The sequence below is a fragment of the Myotis lucifugus genome, unplaced genomic scaffold, assembly GCF_000147115.1.
Source record: "Myotis lucifugus unplaced genomic scaffold, Myoluc2.0 scaffold_109, whole genome shotgun sequence".
In the NCBI taxonomy this organism is placed as follows: domain Eukaryota; kingdom Metazoa; phylum Chordata; class Mammalia; order Chiroptera; family Vespertilionidae; genus Myotis; species Myotis lucifugus.
Genome location: NW_005871157.1, coordinates 2,738,792 through 2,756,279, shown reverse-complemented (window position 1 = coordinate 2,756,279; position 17,488 = coordinate 2,738,792). Strand labels below are relative to the sequence as shown.

Genomic DNA, 17,488 nt, shown 5'->3' with positions numbered 1-17,488 from the left:
TATACCTTACAAAGTGACCACCGTGATAAGTTTATTTCCTGTTAACTAATTCTTAAACTGTAACCACATGGCATGTCACTTGTATAATTTTGGGATATCCTTTCACCAATTTTATAATTATGAATACATTTTAAAATCAACTTACTTACATTTTCCTTAGCATCTTTCCAAGCAATAATATCAGTGAAATAGTAAGCTTGATGTTCTAGATTATTATTTTTTTAATACATATTACAATAAGTGAATAATTATTCAAAATTTAAAAAATATGTGTGTGCCACTTAAAGTAATTTTACATACTGCTAGTAATATACATATCATACTTATAATAAAAGAAAATGCTTCAGGTATACCTAACTTTTTACTGCTTACCCCAAGTACAATTTTTTAAAGGAGTCTTTCTTAATTTTTGCAAGACTATAGGAATCTATGATCTTAGTTTACTATCTTAACTAGGTCCTTTTCCTGATTTTAAATGACTTCATTAAAAAAAAAATCTTTGTTCAAAGAAAAGTTTCAGGCAATTAGAAAAAATATATATAATTGCAGAAGCCAGACTACATTTGGACACTTACATATGTGTTTTGCTGTAGATCCCATTTATTTTGCTACCTTGATTTTAGCAATTAGTACATCATGGGCATGTGCTTAAATGGTGTGGGTAATGAATGTACTACATAAAGTTCTTTTTCTTTGAACTACCAGTTTTTTTTTGGGGGCGGGGGGAGGCTATGTGTATGTGTGTGTGTGTGTGTACATGCATATGAGGGCAAACTTAGAAAAAAATTTTTCCTTAAACAGTTTATACATAGGTCTTACCTCTATTAAGAAATCGTTCCCTCCAAACAAAGTTAATTGTGTTTAGGCCTAATTTTTTATATTGGAAATTGATCTTTTATTTATTGTGTATAAAGTACTTCAGGAATGTTGAAAATGAATTCTACTTCTCAGTAAGAGAAGAAAAAGTCATTATATGAAGGTAAAAATAATAAAAATTATGTTTCAACAGGAAAATAATGAAACCGGCTTAGAGAATGTTATAAACAAAGTAGCCACATTTAAGTAAGTACTTAATGCTTATGCTTATTCTGAGAGTAGGCAATCTTTGGTCTTGTATTTTGGATACTTTGTAGAAGCTCAGAAATTCTTGCTTGAATTCCCAAGAACTAGAATAGAGTGTTAGAAAGAGAACAAGGGGCACACAGTAGGCACTTTAATACATGTTTGTTGAAGAAATGAGTATTTGGGGCAGGTGAATGAGAGATACCCATATGTGTGATATTAAGTGACTTAGTATGTAACAAAGAAACCTTACCCATAGTCTTTCCCATCAACTACGCCAAGACTTATGTATTCTATAAATTTTCATATGGTAAACTTATTCTATAAATTTTCATTTTACATATTAATTTTAGACTTATCTAGTAGGTTTATTTTTGTTTGTTTGTTTTTAAAAAGAATTGTATATTTACTGACCTTGAGGCAGATTCAATACACAACCAATTTTAAATTTATATATTTTAATTCAATTTTGAAGTGTTTTCTCACACACACATAAATTGGCATGCAGTACTTGTCCTATGGCAGCGATTTTCAATGGGTGTGCTGCAAGAATTTTCAAAACATGCAATACCTATTTATTTAGGGGCACTGACCTCTTTTCCCTCTTGTCTAGTAAAAAATGACAACAGCCAACACAGCAATAGCTGTCTGATGTAAATGAATCAAAATAATGCTATTTTTGTCAGATTGGCAAAAAATATATTTTTTAGTGTGCTGCCAAATTTTAGCAATTTTTTTATGTGTGCCATGAGCTGAAAAAGGTTGAAAATCTCTATCCTAAGGTAAAACACAGTCATCTTAAACGGTTGCAAGTATTTTCACCCAAAGTTGAAAAATTGTTTATCATGAACATGAAAATCTCTAGTAGATTTAAAACAGTATTTTATGTGTTGACCAATATAGTCAGTCAGTTGAGTGTCATCCCATCCTATGCACCAAAAGGTTGCCGTTTTGATTCCTAGTCAGGGCATATACCCAGGTTGTGTATTCGAGGTGCATACAGGAGGCAACCAATTGATGTTTCTTTCTCACATCAATGTTCCTCTCTCTCCCCCTCGCCCTTCTTCTCTCTCTACAATCAGTAAAAACATTTAAAAAACAACAGTATTTTACAATCCTTTGATTGAGATATATAAAATGGAAATAAGATTATAAGTGGATTAATTCTTAGAATTTTAAAGATTGATACTGGTAGTAAATTTTTACTTGTTATAGTATTGTATTTATAGATACATTACTAGTTTCAAATAATTTAAAAATAGGATGTAGCTTTTTAAATACTTTAATAATGTTCAGTTAAACATTTAAGTTAAGAATTAGATAGAAACAAAAAGCTATTAAAGTGCAGAGCAAATATGGTGTACTCCGTTTGGCCTTGATGCTTCTCCTTACACTGCTGTATAGAGGACTCAACACTATATTTTTTATCTACAACTTGTTGAGGACATGATGTCTCACTACCATTTTTAGATTTGACCTTAGATAACACAATGTGCTTTAGTTGAACAGACAACCATTAGGTTTCAGAGGCTAAAAAAGAATCCTTAGGAACTTAAAAAGGTCATGGAATCAATTATAGGTAGTATAAAATAAACTTCCTTAGATTTGTTTGAATTTCATAATTATGAAACACAGTTTAGCCATTATCAGGACTTTGAGCATACAGTGTATGTTTTTAGTTTTAATATTGGAATGAATTTGTCATTTCAGTTTAAGCCAGCTGAGTGAGATATAATTACGTTTTTTTTCTGCTAGATTTTGACTTTTAGATTACTTTTTAGGTTCTTATTTTGTCTGTATTCTATTCTTCAAGACAACTGCAGTTCATCTCTGTATTTTTTATTTATTTAGGAAACCAGGTGTATCAGGCCATGGAGTTTATGAACTAAAAGATGAATCATTGAAAGACTTCAATATGTACTTTTATCATTACTCCAAAACACAGCATAGCAAGGTAGGAAAAGATATCCTCTTCAGAAAATAAAGCTAAAATGCTTTTTAACTCCACGGAAAAATTTCTGGGTTTTCTGTAGTTTCATACGCGTTTTTATTAATAGAGGCCATTATTTCATCCAAGAAATTAAAATGGAATCAATAATGTTATCTAGTGTACAGTTAATATCCAAATTTTCTATATTATACAAGAAAAAGACAATAAGTAAATATTGTTGACTGAAAGAATGGGCACTAAATTCTTGAGGAAGGATATTACCCATTTATTTTGCAGAGACTTTCCTAGTACAACCATTTTGCTTCTGGAACAAGGTAGCATTTTGAATACATACCTCAGTATATAAAATATTTTGGTAGGTTGGTGGAACTTTCCTGCTTGCTTCAAAGTATTCCATTTGTGTCATGCTTGCCAAGCAGTATATTTAAAGATAGACTGTATTCTTTTTCTTTTTCTTTCTTTTTTTTAATATATAGGCTGAACATATGCAGAAGAAAAAGAGAAAACAAGAAAACAAAGATGAAGGTAAAAAGTGAGATTCTGAATTGACTCATTTTGACTATTTCCTGTGGTTTTATTATCAGCTGAGTATATAGTGGTTTGTTTCTTGTTTATTTAGTGTGGGCAACTAATACAAGTGCAAAGAACCCTTTGTTTCTTGTTCACATTTTAAGATATGGCCCACCTCAGTGGTGATATAATTTTAAATTTATAGCAAATGGAGTTTATTTTGGGTGATTGACATAGTGATTTATATTTCTCTTGACATTAATGTTTTTAGTGCTTTAAAGGTAATAAAAATTGTGTTGTTTTCGCATGTAATATATGACTTTGACATTTGCAATTTAGCATGTAGAATAACCCAAATAAAAATGTACCTGTTTGTCTCTTCTGCCATCCATCTCCCTTCTACTGTAGCATTACCACCACCACCACCTCCTGAATTCTGTCCTGCTTTCAGCAAAGTGATTAACCTTCTAAATTGTGATATCATGATGTACATTCTCAGGACCATATTTGAGCGGGCATTAGACACAGATTCTAACTTGTGGACTGAAGGGATGCTCCAGATGGTATGTAAACCTCAAATATTACTTGAGTCAGAATCACAACTAGTGCACCTGAGACACAGAGGTCATTAAAAATAGCTTAGGTGTGCCCTGCTGGTGTGGCTCGGTGGTTGAGTATTGACCTATGTACCAGGAAGTCATGGTTCGATTCCTGGTTGGAGCACATGCCTGGGTTGCGGGCTTGATCCTCAGAGTGGGGCGTGCAGCAGGCAGCAGATCAGTGATTCTGTCTCATGATTGATGTTTCTCTCCCTCTCCCTTCCTCTCTGAAATCAATAAAAACATGTTAAAAAAAAAAAAAAGCTTAGGTGTGGCACAGATTTTCTTAGTGACACATCATCATGTTTTTAGTATCCTTACTTCTGGGAACCATTTATTTTATATATATAATATATATATATTAGAGGCCTGGTGCACGAAATTCATGCACTCAGTGGTGGGGGGGTTCCTCAGCCCAGCCTGCACCCTCTCTCAGTCCAGGAGCCCTTGGGGGATGTCTGACTGAGGAGCAGGCCTAAGCTGGCAGTCGGACATCCTTAGGGCTGCCATGGAGGCAGGAGAGGCTCCCGCCACCGCTGCTGCACTTGCCAGGTCTGAGCCCAGCTCTGGCTGAGCAGCACTCCCCCTGAGCACACTGACCACCAGGGGGCAGCTCCTGCATTGAGCATCTTCCACCTGGTGGTCAGTTCGCGTCATAGCAACTGGTTGTTCCGCCATTTGGTTGATTTGCACATTAGCCTTTTATTATATAGGATAGCCTGCTCCTGCTGATAATAAAGTTCCAAGTTATTATTGTGTCATAATTTTCTATATATTTTTTTTATTTCACTTGTATTATGAAGAGACAGTGTAATAAAGACTTGATGACAGACAGATCTAGGCTAAATTTTCTTTTTTTCTTAGCTATTGTTGGCCTGCAGGTTCTAAATGCTGTCATACTGTATGTGTATCTTAATTTTTGTTATAACAATGGTAAATAAATGGCAATAAAAAGATTTCATACCATACCAGATATATTTGAAATCAAAGTTAACATTTCTCTTCCTAACTCTCAGTGCTATTCCTAGGAAGTAAGCATTGTTAAAGGTTTGTATCTTCTGGAAATTATTCCACATTAGTGCATATAAGCCTACTTCAATCTTAAAGCTACAGATTCTATTGTAGGCATATCTGTAATGCATTTAACCAGTCTCTTATTAAGAGACATTAGGTTGCTTTTAGGTCTTTGTATAACAGAGAACACTAAAATGAGCATCCTTATATAAATATCTTTGTATAGTTAAGTGAGTTTATCTATCATACTAATTCCTAGTATACTGGGTCTGTACCTTCACATTTTTTTATAGATATTGTCAAATTGGCTTCCAAAAATGTTACATCGGTTTACTTTCCCATCATCAGTGTGGTGAAAAGTGCCTGCTTCTCGACACCTTTACCAGTTTTGTATTTTACTAAATGGTAAAAATGCCACTCTTGTAGGGGAAAAACAGGATGATCTTGCTTCACCTCACACTTATTTATTATTAAGTGAGGTTGAACATTTTTCGTATGTGTACTTATCATTTCTCTCTCTGTAAACTTCTAGTTTGTAACCTTTGCCCATTTTTTACCTATCAGATTGCTTATTTTTATCCATCCGTTTAAAATATATTTACCTGAAGAAGGACAATCATAAAGATCTTCTCCTATATTTCTCCTGTAGGCATTTCATATTCTGGCGTTGGGGTTACTAGAAGAAAAGCAGCAGCTTCAGAAAGCTCCTGAGGAAGAAGTGACCTTTGACTTCTACCACAAGGCTTCAAGTATGTACTGTCTTCAACCTAGAAGAACAGAATAAGTTTAGATTAGATTTTTATTAAATGCTACCTGATTAAGAGTTTTTTCAAAGCACACTCCCGGCATATTGCTTATAAGACCAAAAGGAGAAAAGCATCTTATTTCTATTTATACACAGGTTTTTTTTTAGATCATTGAAGACATCATATATCTATTTAGTTTATGGATATATAACAGCTCCCACTTTCATATTTTTGGAGCTTTGGTTCTTATTTAAGTACTTTTACCAAACATGAAACATGTGGAGGAAAGGCAAGAGACAGATCAGTAAGATTAGCTTTCACTTACCAGCCCCAAGGGACAATGAGCAAGAGAGACCTAAAGTAAATTCAAGTTTTGAAGTTGTTTAATTCAGTACTTCGTACTTCCTGTAATTGCAGATTCTTCCATTAAAAACTTAATGTATTTAAGGGATTGATTGCAAACTTTGCTTATCCATTGAATAATATTAGCTATAAGTTATAATATATAAATAATTATGAAGCAATTTATTTACTTGTGACATGTACTTTTTGTGTTTTAAAAAAGGATTAGGAAGTTCGGCCATGAATGCTCAGAATATACAAATGCTTTTGGAAAAACTCAAAGGAATTCCCCAGTTAGAAGGCCAGAAGGACATGATAACATGGATACTCCAGGTAAACCTGGAAAATAACTGGTTATTTCTTGGTTTAATTATTTAAGAATCCTCTACTTGCGCCCTAGCCTGTTTGGCTCAGTGGATAGAATGTCGTCCTGTGGACTGAAAGGTCCCAGTTTCGAGTCTAGTCAAGGGCACATGCCCAGGTTTCGAGCTCAGTCCCCAGTAGGGGGTGTTCAGGAGGCAGCCCATCAATGATTCTCTCTCATCATTAATGTTTCTATCTCTCTCCCTCTCCCTTTCCCTCTGAAATCAATAAAAAATATAATTCTTTAAAAGAGAAGAATCCTCTGTTTGCCTCTAAAATTAAACCACTATATTCTTGTGAAGTCATTTACTTCTGTTTTGTTTTTTGTTTTGTTTTTTTAATATATTTTATTGATTTTTTACAGAAAGGAAGGGAGGGGGATATAGAGTTAGAAACATCGATGAGAGAGAAACATCGATCAGCTGCCTCCTGCACACCTCCTACTGAGGATGTGCCCACAATCAAGGTACATGCCCTTGACTGGAATTGAACCTGGGACCTTTCAGTCCGTAGGCCGACACTCTATCCACTGAGCCAAACTGATCAGGGCTACTTCTGTTTTTTTATGCTTACTCCTATGTTTTCATGTTAGTAATTCTATTTTCTCTATGTTTTAGTGGAGTTAAAAAAAAATGTATTCATGTGTGTTATTCAGTTAACGTATTGAATCCAACTATGTGCTGTACTCATTGCTAGACTCTGAACAAGACAGATAAGGTGCTTGCTATCATAGAGCTTATAGACTAACTGAGATGAAGACAATAAATAAGAAAATACCAGGATAATTCACATGAATAGGGGGTAACTTTAAATGGGTAATCAGAAAAGGTCTGTTTTGGGAGATGACATTAGAACTGAATGACATGAAACCAGTCATAAGAATCTGGGGAAGCACTCTAGAAAGAGGGAACAGCAAAACTAAAGCTCTAAGGTGACCAGAAAGAAGGGCAGCATGACTGGAGTACAATGAGGAGAGGGAGAGGGAGATAGGCAACAAGGTCAGAGGGGCAGCCAGCAGCCAGGTCATTATAGGAACTTACAGGTCAGGGCAGTGATGGAGAACCTTTTGAGCTTGGCGTGTCAGCATTTTGAAAAACCCTAACTTAACTCTGGTGCTGTGTCACATATAGGAATTTTTTGATATTTGCAACCATAGTAAAACAAAGACTTATATTTTTTGATATTTATTTTATATATTTAAATGCCATTTAACGAAGAAAAATCAACCCAAAAAATGAGTTCATTTGTCACCTCTGACACATGTGTCATAGGTTCACCATCACTGGGTCAGGGTAAAGTGATGGATTTTACTTTTTTTTTTTTAAATATATTTTATTGATTTTCTACAGAGAGGAAGGGAGAGAGACAGAGAGTCAGAAACATCGATGAGAGAGAAACATCGATCAGCTGCCTCCTGCACATCTCCCACTGGGGATGTGCCCGCAACCCAGGTACATGCCCCTGACCGGAATCGAACCTGGGACACTTCAGTCCGCAGGCCGACGCTCTATCCACTGAGCCAAACCGGTTTCGGCGATGGATTTTACTTTTGAGTACAGTGGGAAACCATTGAAGGATTTTAAGTGACAATATCTTATCTATATTTTTACAAGATCACTCTGCTGTGGGGTAAATGGATTATAAGGGACAATTATAAAATCAGGGAAACCATTAAAAGATTATTGCAGTAAACGTGGTAGAAGTAAGTATGACTTAGACTAGGATGCAAATGCCGAGAAGCTAAACTGATTAAGGTGTAATTTGATGGTAGAATCTATTGTACTTGCTGATAGATTTGTTGGAAGGGGAAATTAAGGAGTCAAAGATGACTTCTGGATTTGGAGCTTGAACTATTGGGTGGATAGCTGTGCCTTTGGGAAGGAGTGTATAAGGGGTTATGGATAGAGGCCAGGAATATTTCTTTAACGGAAAACCTTCCACATGGAAACATGAAACCAAGGTTATGGGGTTTCCCCTCACTGTATTTATTAAAATATCCTGATGTTATCAGCTAGATAATTGTTTTATAATTAGAATATAGAATTATTTTTTCCACATTCATATCAAATGGAGATCTTTGTACTGATTTGTACTTCAAGAAGTCTGCCCTTTTTATTATGTAACTAGAGGCCTGGTGCACGAATTTATTGCACTGGGGGGGGGGGGACCCCTCATCCCGGCTTGTGCCCTCTCGCAGTCCAGGACCCCTTGGGGGATGTCTGCCTACTGGGCCTAAGTCGGCAGGCAGACATCCCTCTCGCATTCCGGGGCTCTTGCTCCCTACTGCCCATCTTCAGCGGAGGTGGGAGAGCCTACTGCCATCGCTGCTGCGCTCGCCAGCTGTGAGCCTGGCTTCTGGCTGACCAGAGCTCCTGCGTTGAGCATCTGCCCCCTGGTATTCAGTGCTTGTCATAGCGACCATTTGGTCCATGTGCACATTAGGGTTTTATTATATAGGATCAGACACTCCTTAAGCAAGCTTAATGTAATTGGATATGTAACTGTAAGATAAAGATGTTATTAAGATTTTTCTTGAAGTAGATTTCATGAATATTTTGTATTTGAGTTAAATTTACCAACATAATAATTTAAAGTACAAAATCAAAACAGAAACAAGAGAAGTAGTTAACTATTCTAACTTTATTAAGAAAGTAAACTGAACTATCATTTAATCCAACATTTATATTCTACAGATAAGATGTTATAAATTGAAGATTTATTCCTGAAAATTTAGTTTTGGTTGAAATACCAAAGTTCATTGTCAAAATATACAAAAAGCATAAGTGTTTGCTCTTATAAACATTAGGTATTTTCTCCAAATGCATAATGTAAAGTTGTGTTGTAAGTTTCTTGTGGGAGATTTTTCCACATGAGATTGAGGCTCCTTCAAACTATCAGTAAATTTATACCTTCGTATTGTTGGAACCTGATATTTGGTATGAAGAATAAGATAGCTGTTGTGGAAACACCTCTGAAGATAAATGATTAAGTGAAAATGAAAAGTAGGAAACAGCAACCTTGTATATAACAGGATTGCCTCTTATGAGAAGACTAGAGGCCTGGTGCACCTGAGGGGGGGGGGGTCCCTCAGGCTGGCCTGCCCGCTCTCACAGTCCGGGAGCCCTCAGGGGTGGGAGGCAACCTGGTGATCAGGGGAAGGCGACGGGCAGCCGCCATCTGAGGCTTGCCTGCACCTCAGGCTGGCCCTGGGCGGCTGGGGACTGGGCGACTCCGGAGGCAGGCGCACAGAGTTGCGGGACCCACCTGGGAGCAGGCCCAGCTGTTTTGCATGCCTGCTGCCCCGGCGGGCCTGAGGGGACTGTGCACCGCCATCTTTGAGGGTGTGACAGTCAATAATCATATTCCCTCTTTATTGGCTGTGGACGCTGTCATCTTGTGAGGGTGTGATGTTCAATTAGCATATTCCCTCTTTATTAGATAGGATATGTAAATATAAAGAATTAAATTCTTTATTTTCCCTGGCAAAAGCAGAGGTATGGTAACACCTGCAGATTGAGTCAGTTTATTTTGCTTCCTGGAACCTCCTCTTTAGCTCCATTGCTAATCAAATAAGGGAGGTGTTTGTCACAGTTAGGAGTCACTGTGTGTGTGTGTGTGTGGTTTAAGTCAAAGAAATTTGGATACTTGACAAAATCAGATTAGTGAATTTTTCTTTTCCTGATCAGTGCAACCAAATCTTTTAACATTTTATTTGTTTTTCAGATGTTTGACACAGTGAAGCGATTAAGAGAAAAATCTTGTTTAATTGTAGCAACTGCATCAGGATCAGAATCTATTAGGAACGATGAGGTAATAACATTATAATAATGGTGACATTCATCTCTGTCTTTGAACTTTGCTGATATAAAGGAACTGCTTCTTTTTGTTAGAAGGAACCTATTGTAAAGTACATGAGATGTCCATTTTCTGTTGTTCATTAAGCTGCTTCTTTTTTTAAATCCTTATCCAAGGAGTGAGGATATTTTATTCCTTTGATTTTTAAAGAAAGTGGAAGGGATGGGGGATGCCGGGGGAGAGAGAGAGAGAGAGAGAGAGAGAGAGAGAGAGAGAGAGAGAGAGAAAGGGAGAGAGAGAGAAGCATCGACATGAGAGAGACCCATCAATTGGTTGCCTTCCACATACACACCGACTGAGGGCAGAATCGATCCTGCAACCCAGGTATGTGCCCTTGACTGGGAATCAAACCTGTGACCATCTGGTGTGCAAGCCAACACACTATCCACTGAGCCATGCTGGCCAGGGCTCATTAAGCTTCTGTATTGCAGGGATTAGTGGTACTTGACATGTAGTTATCCAATATAATACAAAGTCAGAGGAAATAGATGTGTAGTGGAGCTCTGTTGGAAATACTTCATTAATTTAAAAACTTTTAATATCTGATATTGGTATATGTCTTACAATCAGTAGCTTCTTATAATTTAATCAGCCACATTCTTAGTGGAACATCGACAATGGTACATTTTAGATTCAGTGAAATAGTAATATTTAGGTTATGAATTTTCTTAATATAATGAATCAGGTTTTGATTATTTTAATCTTAAAATTAGAATGTTATTTTTATTTATTAAATATCCTTTATAAAAGGAAAACACTGGGCTTAAGTTAGAATACACAATAAAAAATACCAGTACAAAAGATGGCAGCGTAAGCAAATGACTGTACTCGCTACCTCCCACAACCACATCAAAATTACGACTAAAATATAGAACAACCATCATCCAGAACCACCAGAAAACTGGCTGAATGGAAGTACTACAACTAGAGAAATAAAGAATAAAGTACACTGAGACTGGTAGGAGGTGCACAGGCGAAGAAGGGGCAGGTCCAGCACCCATGTGTGCCACTTTTTTAATTGGGAGAGAAATTGCTTCTGCGAAGGCCGCCCGAAGGAGCAAGGGGTCCCAGCCCTACACCAGACGCCCAGCCCTACGCACTGTAAAAACCAGTGCAGCTTGGGGCTGAGTGACACACAGGCTGCTGGAGACCCAACTGCTCCTCTTAAAAGGCCAGCACCACGAACTGAATTTACAAAGTGTGAGATTCCTCTGAGCTCCAGTGCCGGGTGAGGATCTGGAGATCCAGACACATACAGGGAAAACTGCACTGTCTGGCATCAGGGCAGGAACTCGAGGGCAGCTTTCTTCCAGACGGAGGTGTTCGCGTCAGTCATTATTCTCATGCAGGGACCTCCGTGGTTGCAGGGCTGACTGGCAGCCATTTCTGTTTGCTCCACCTGGTGATTCCCTTATGCCCCGCCCCACCCAACTTACAACCCCACCCAAGCTGTGCAGCGGCTTTTGCATATGAATGGCCTGCCTTTTCTCAGGCTAAAAACCTGTCAAACAAGCTGCAGCTGGGTCAGGGAGCTCAAACCTATTACCAGCCTGCCTTGCTTCACAGCTGGGCCTTGTCTGGGCACTTACAAACATCTCTGTAGCTCCTGCTGGATGGCCCCAGGCAGTGGCTGACTTTGCACCTCCCTGGAGACCCAAGAACCAGTGTACCCAGTGGTCAGTGTGAGACTATACCAGATTACAACTCTTCACATCCATAAACGACACACTCAAGGGGCAGACTCAGTGAGCACCAAAGCCCCACTGAAGCAAATCCTGCTCCATAAGGTTGTCTCCTGCACAGCAGCTCTCCCACTGTAGTCACAGCTGGTCCCCACAGCTAATTGGCCTGGGGGTCAATTCCTCCCTGTGATGCCAGCAGCAATCAAGGCTCAACTACAGCAAGGGGTGCACCTAGAGCAGTGGTCGCCAAACTGCGGCCCCTTGAGTGTGGCTCTTCCACAAAATACCACATGTGGACGTGCATGTACAGTGCGATTGAAACTTCGTGGCCACACTCAGGGGCCAAAGAGCCACATGTGGCTGGCAAGCCGCAGTTTGCCGACCACTGACCTACAGTGTCCACCTCAGGTGATTGGGGAGCTGAGCCACTGGGCCCTATAGGACACCTACTACACAAGGCCACTCTATCAACTCAAGGAGACTTAGCAGCTACCCCATACATAGAAACAAACACAGGGAAGCAGCCAAAATGTGGAGACAAAGAAACATCACAAATGAAAGAAATGGAAGAAAGCAAACTACTGGATATAGAGTTCAAAAACACAGTTATAAGGTTACTCAAGAATCTTCTAGAAATCTCCAAGGTACTTAGACTTTCAAGGATCTTAGTGAGAATGCCAAAAAAAATGGAAAAGGACCAGTCAGAAATTAAGTATACACTGACTAAAATAAAGAATAATATACAGGGATTCAACAGTAGACTAAAGGATCCCAAGAATCAAATCAATGATTTGAAATATGGAGATGCAAAAAACACCCAACCAGAAGAGCAAAAAGAAAAAATCCAAAAATATGAAGATAATATAAGGAGCCTCTGGGACAACTTCAAGCGTACCAACATCCGAATTATGGGGGTGCTAGAAGAAGAGAGAGAGCAAGATATTGAAAAGCTACTTGAAGAAATAATGACAGAAAACTTCCCCTACCTGGTGAAAGAAATAAACTTACAAGTCCAGGAAGCGCAGAGAACCCCAAACAAGAGGAACCCAAAGGGTACCACACCAAGATACACATAATTAAAATGCTAAGGGCAAAAGACAAAGAGAGAATCTTAAAAGCAGCAAGAGAAATGTAGTTAGTTACCTACAAGGCAGTGCCCATAGGAATGTCAGCCGATTTCTCAACAGTAATTATGCAGGCCAGAAGGGAGTGGCAAGAAATATTCAAAGTGATGAATAGCAAGAACCTACAGCCAAGATTATTCTACCCAGCAAAGCTATCATTTAGGATTGAAGGTCAGATAAAGAGCTTCACAGACAAGAAAAAGCTGAAGGAGTTCATCACCACCAAACCAGTATTATATGAAATGCTGAAGGGTATTCTTTAAGAAAAGGAAGAAGAAGAAAAAGATAAAATATATGAACAACAAAATGGCAACAAATACCTATCTATCAACAATTGAATCTAAAAATCAAACAAAAAATCTGATGAACAAAATAAACTGGTGAATGGAATTAGAACCAGGGGCATGGAAATGGAACAGACTGACGGTTCTCAGAGGGAAGGGTGTGTGTGTGTGTGTGTGTGTGTGTGTGTGTGTGTGTTGGGGGGCTGGGGGTCTGGGAAGAGATTAGACAAAGATCTTATATGCATGTATGCATTACCTATGGACACAGACAGGGTGGCGAGGGCCTGGGGTGGGGTGAGAACTGGTGGAGGGGAGCTATGGGGGAATAAAGAGGGGCATCCGTAATAATCTCAACAATAAAGATTAATTTTTTAAAAATGCCAGTACATCTCAATAATATTGTTCAAGATCTTAGTCTTAACCTCAGGTCTAAGAGTAACTGTTGAACATCATCAGATTGGCTTAAATTGGTTAAATGTCAGTGGTTCAATGATTAACAAATGATTTCAAAATTTTGTTTCATTTAATATTTTTCTTGATGTACCTGCATTGAGTATAAAAGACAGTTTATTAGGTATTTAAAGTATTTGGCCTTTATATTAAATTATTAAAGTAACCAAAGAAGCAATTAGTTGCATGATATGATGGGAAAGTATGCTAATTTTTAGACTTAAGTTTGAATATAGGCTTAAGGGGTGGGGTAATCAATTTTATCAGACTGTTACTCTAGGAAATTTTGCCTGGCTGAACAGTATATGCAAATTATAACACTAGCTTTTACCTAATTTTTGTGGTTTCATCATACACAGATTACTCATGATAAAGAAAAAGCAGAACGGAAAAGAAAAGCTGAAGCTGCTAGGCTGCACCGCCAGAAGATCATGGCTCAAATGTCTGCCTTACAGAAAAACTTCATTGAAACTCACAAACTCATGTATGATAGTACATCAGAAATGTCTGGAAAAGAGGACTCCATTATGGAGGAAGAGAGGTAAAACAAAGCAAAACTAAAGATTAGCAAATCCGTTTTAGGAAGAAAAGTACATATTCACTCCAATAACGTTTTTTCCAAATACATTTTATAGTAAGAAATTACACTATTTTTAAGACAAAAAGATAGGAAGATGTGAACAGAAGTAATAGAAATTGACTCCTGTTGTCTTATATACATGGGCTTTTTTAGATACACATTTACATATGAGTTTATATATTCCACACCATTTTTATTATCTATACTAATAAAAGGGCAATATGCTAATTAGACTGGACGTCTTTGGACGTCCTCCCTGACAAAACCAGGCCCGGGTGCTTGTGGCTGTGGCTGGCCCAGGTGAAGCCGTCTACAGCCCCAGGCGCCTGCAGCCAGCCAGGCAAAGCCACCCATAGTCCTGGACACCTGGGGCCCAGCCCAGGCAAAGCCAGCCCAGGTCCCAGGTGCCTGCAGCTGGCCAGAGGGAGGGAAGCACAGGTCCCAGGTGCCTGCAGCCAGCCAGAGGAGGAAAGCCTGGTTCCCAGGTGCGGGGGCCAAGTCAGAGGTAGTTAGGGGCGATCAGGCCGGCAGGGGAGCAGTTAGGGGCGATCAGGCAGGCAGAGATGGTTAGGGGCGATCAGGCAGGCAGGCAGAGGGGTTAGGGCCAATCAGGCAGGTAGGCAGGCGAGCAATTAGGAGCCAACGGTCCTGGATTGCGAGAGGGATGTCCTCCAAGGAATCTCAGATTGGAGAGAGTGCAGGATGGGTTAAGGCACCCCCTCTCCCTGGCCATGCATAAATTTCATGCACCAGGCCTCTAGTCTATGTATATAAAAGCCTAAGCGACTGAAGGATCAGTCAACTGATCGCTATGATGCGCACTGACCACCAGGGCGCAGACGCTCAATACAGGAGCTGCACCCTGGTGGTCAGTGCGCTCCCACAGCCAGCCTCCTGCGGCCGGCCAACTTCCCGCAGTGCTTCCCCTCAGCTGGCCAACCTCCCGTGGTCGTGTCCCCTGGCCAGCCGGCCCCAATCGGGACTGGGTGAGACGGCCCCAGTCAGCCCCGATCGCCGGCCAGGCTGAGGGACTCCACCTGTGCACAAATTCATGCACTGGGCCTCTAGTTTCTAATAATGATTGCAATTATTACAGATTGAAAAAAATCCTTCACAAAAAGGTGGTTTATATTTTTATTTTTTTCTTAAAGAGATAGAAGACAACGCATATAGTTGTCATAGATAGCACATTGGAATGGGAATATGTAAGTCTGGTTTTCTGAGTCCTGACTATGGTATGCTCTTGGGAAAAAGAGCATTATCATCGATTAGCCTTTTGAGAGTCATGGTTTGTGGGCTGTATATATAGATACAATCAGAAAAGGGAGGAGGCAAAATAATGGTAGTTTGAAAAACATTCCAATTTAAAATATTGTGAATACTTCCTATCCTTATTTTTAAAAACAAGCTTTCACAACTCTTTAAAATAATTTGTATTGTGGATACTTTTGGGAAATTGTTTTGCAGTAACAGTAGAAACATTATACTCCACATAATGTGTCTGTAATCCTGAAGCTGAGCATGCTAGCAAACTACAAACAATGATGACTGTATATTTTAAAGATTTTTTTAAAAAATGATATGAAGGTGAGCTATCCTTGGCTGACTGTGGTAATAACACTAGAAATTAATACAAAACTTTAAAACAATAAGCAGAAACTCCCAACTCTCTAGTTTTACATATTAACAATGTACTATTTAGAAAGTAATGGAAAAGAGTACTGTATATTTATCAAAACAAGGAAATGTATTCAGGGTTAATTAATGGCTTTAATGCTTTCATTATTTCTTTTTATTGCCTGATTGATTGCACAAAGATTATGAATGTGCTCTCATTAAAAACAACTCAAATTAATAAGTCCCCTTTGACCATTCTCTATATTCCTGATTTTTCTTCACAGATAACCATTGCTATACCTAATTTTTGTTCTAGACCTCTTCTTTTGTTTTCAACCATTTATTAACAGGTGTACATAAAGAAATAATGAGTCTTGTGTTTTTTAGTGGCTTATTTTTATTTTAGCATACCTTTTGTTTTGCAGCTTGCTTTTCCCCCTCACTGTTTTATAATTTTTTTCATGTCAATATATATAGATGTATAGTATAGAGTCTACATCATTCTTTAAGACTGCTGCATAGTTTTCTATACTGTGAATATATTCACAATGTTTACTTTGGACATTTAAGTTTTCCCCTTATTTCCAAACTTTTTCTTATTGTAAACAACATGTGTGTGTGCAGAACATTTTTTATGTGCCCCCTTGTGCAATTGTACAAGTACTTCTCAAGGGTGGAATCTAATAAGTGAAAGGGCTAAGTCATAATTATTTAAAATTTTAATAGATACTGCCATGTTTCCCTCCAAAGTAGTGTTACCAATTTCTACTCCCAACAGTATATGAGAGTGTCTATTTTCCTCATTCTCACCAATACTTAATATATCGGTACTTGTAAATGTTGGATATAATCAAAATTGGTGTCAGACCAAATTTTCCTGATTACTAGTTAATACCAGTTTGGATATCTTTTCATATGATAGTTCACTAGCCTGCTACATTTTGTCTTCCAGGAATTGCCTGTTATTATCCCTTTGCCCATCTATTGAGTGTGTTGCTTTTGTCTTATTGATTTATAGAAGTCCCTTTAAAATTATGGATACTAAACTTGTTGCGTGTTTTTTCATATTCCTGTTTCTTTTAACATTAATTATGAAGGTTTAGCCATAGAGAAGTTTCAATGTTTGATAAAACAGATTTATTAGTCTTTTTGAGTTTTAACATTTTATATTATGTTTAAGAAGGCTTTTCCTTACTATGCTGCTGTAAAAAATAAGGAACTCTTACCATTTGCAACAGCATGGATGGAACTGGAGAGCATTATGCTAAGTGAAACAAGCCAGTCAATGAAGGAAAAATACCACATGATC

General features: G+C 38.2%; 1 protein-coding gene across 1 annotated transcript in view; it reads left to right on the top strand.

Moving 5' to 3' along the window:
• Positions 1-17,488, top strand: part of UBR1 (ubiquitin protein ligase E3 component n-recognin 1) — a 150,601-nt gene that overhangs the window by 73,789 nt on the left and 59,324 nt on the right. The window contains 8 exon segments of the mRNA XM_014459411.2: positions 1,010-1,062; positions 2,914-3,016; positions 3,490-3,538; positions 3,932-4,086; positions 5,786-5,885; positions 6,448-6,557; positions 10,311-10,397; positions 14,342-14,523. Of these exon segments, the coding sequence (XP_014314897.1) occupies positions 1,010-1,062; positions 2,914-3,016; positions 3,490-3,538; positions 3,932-4,086; positions 5,786-5,885; positions 6,448-6,557; positions 10,311-10,397; positions 14,342-14,523 (839 nt within the window).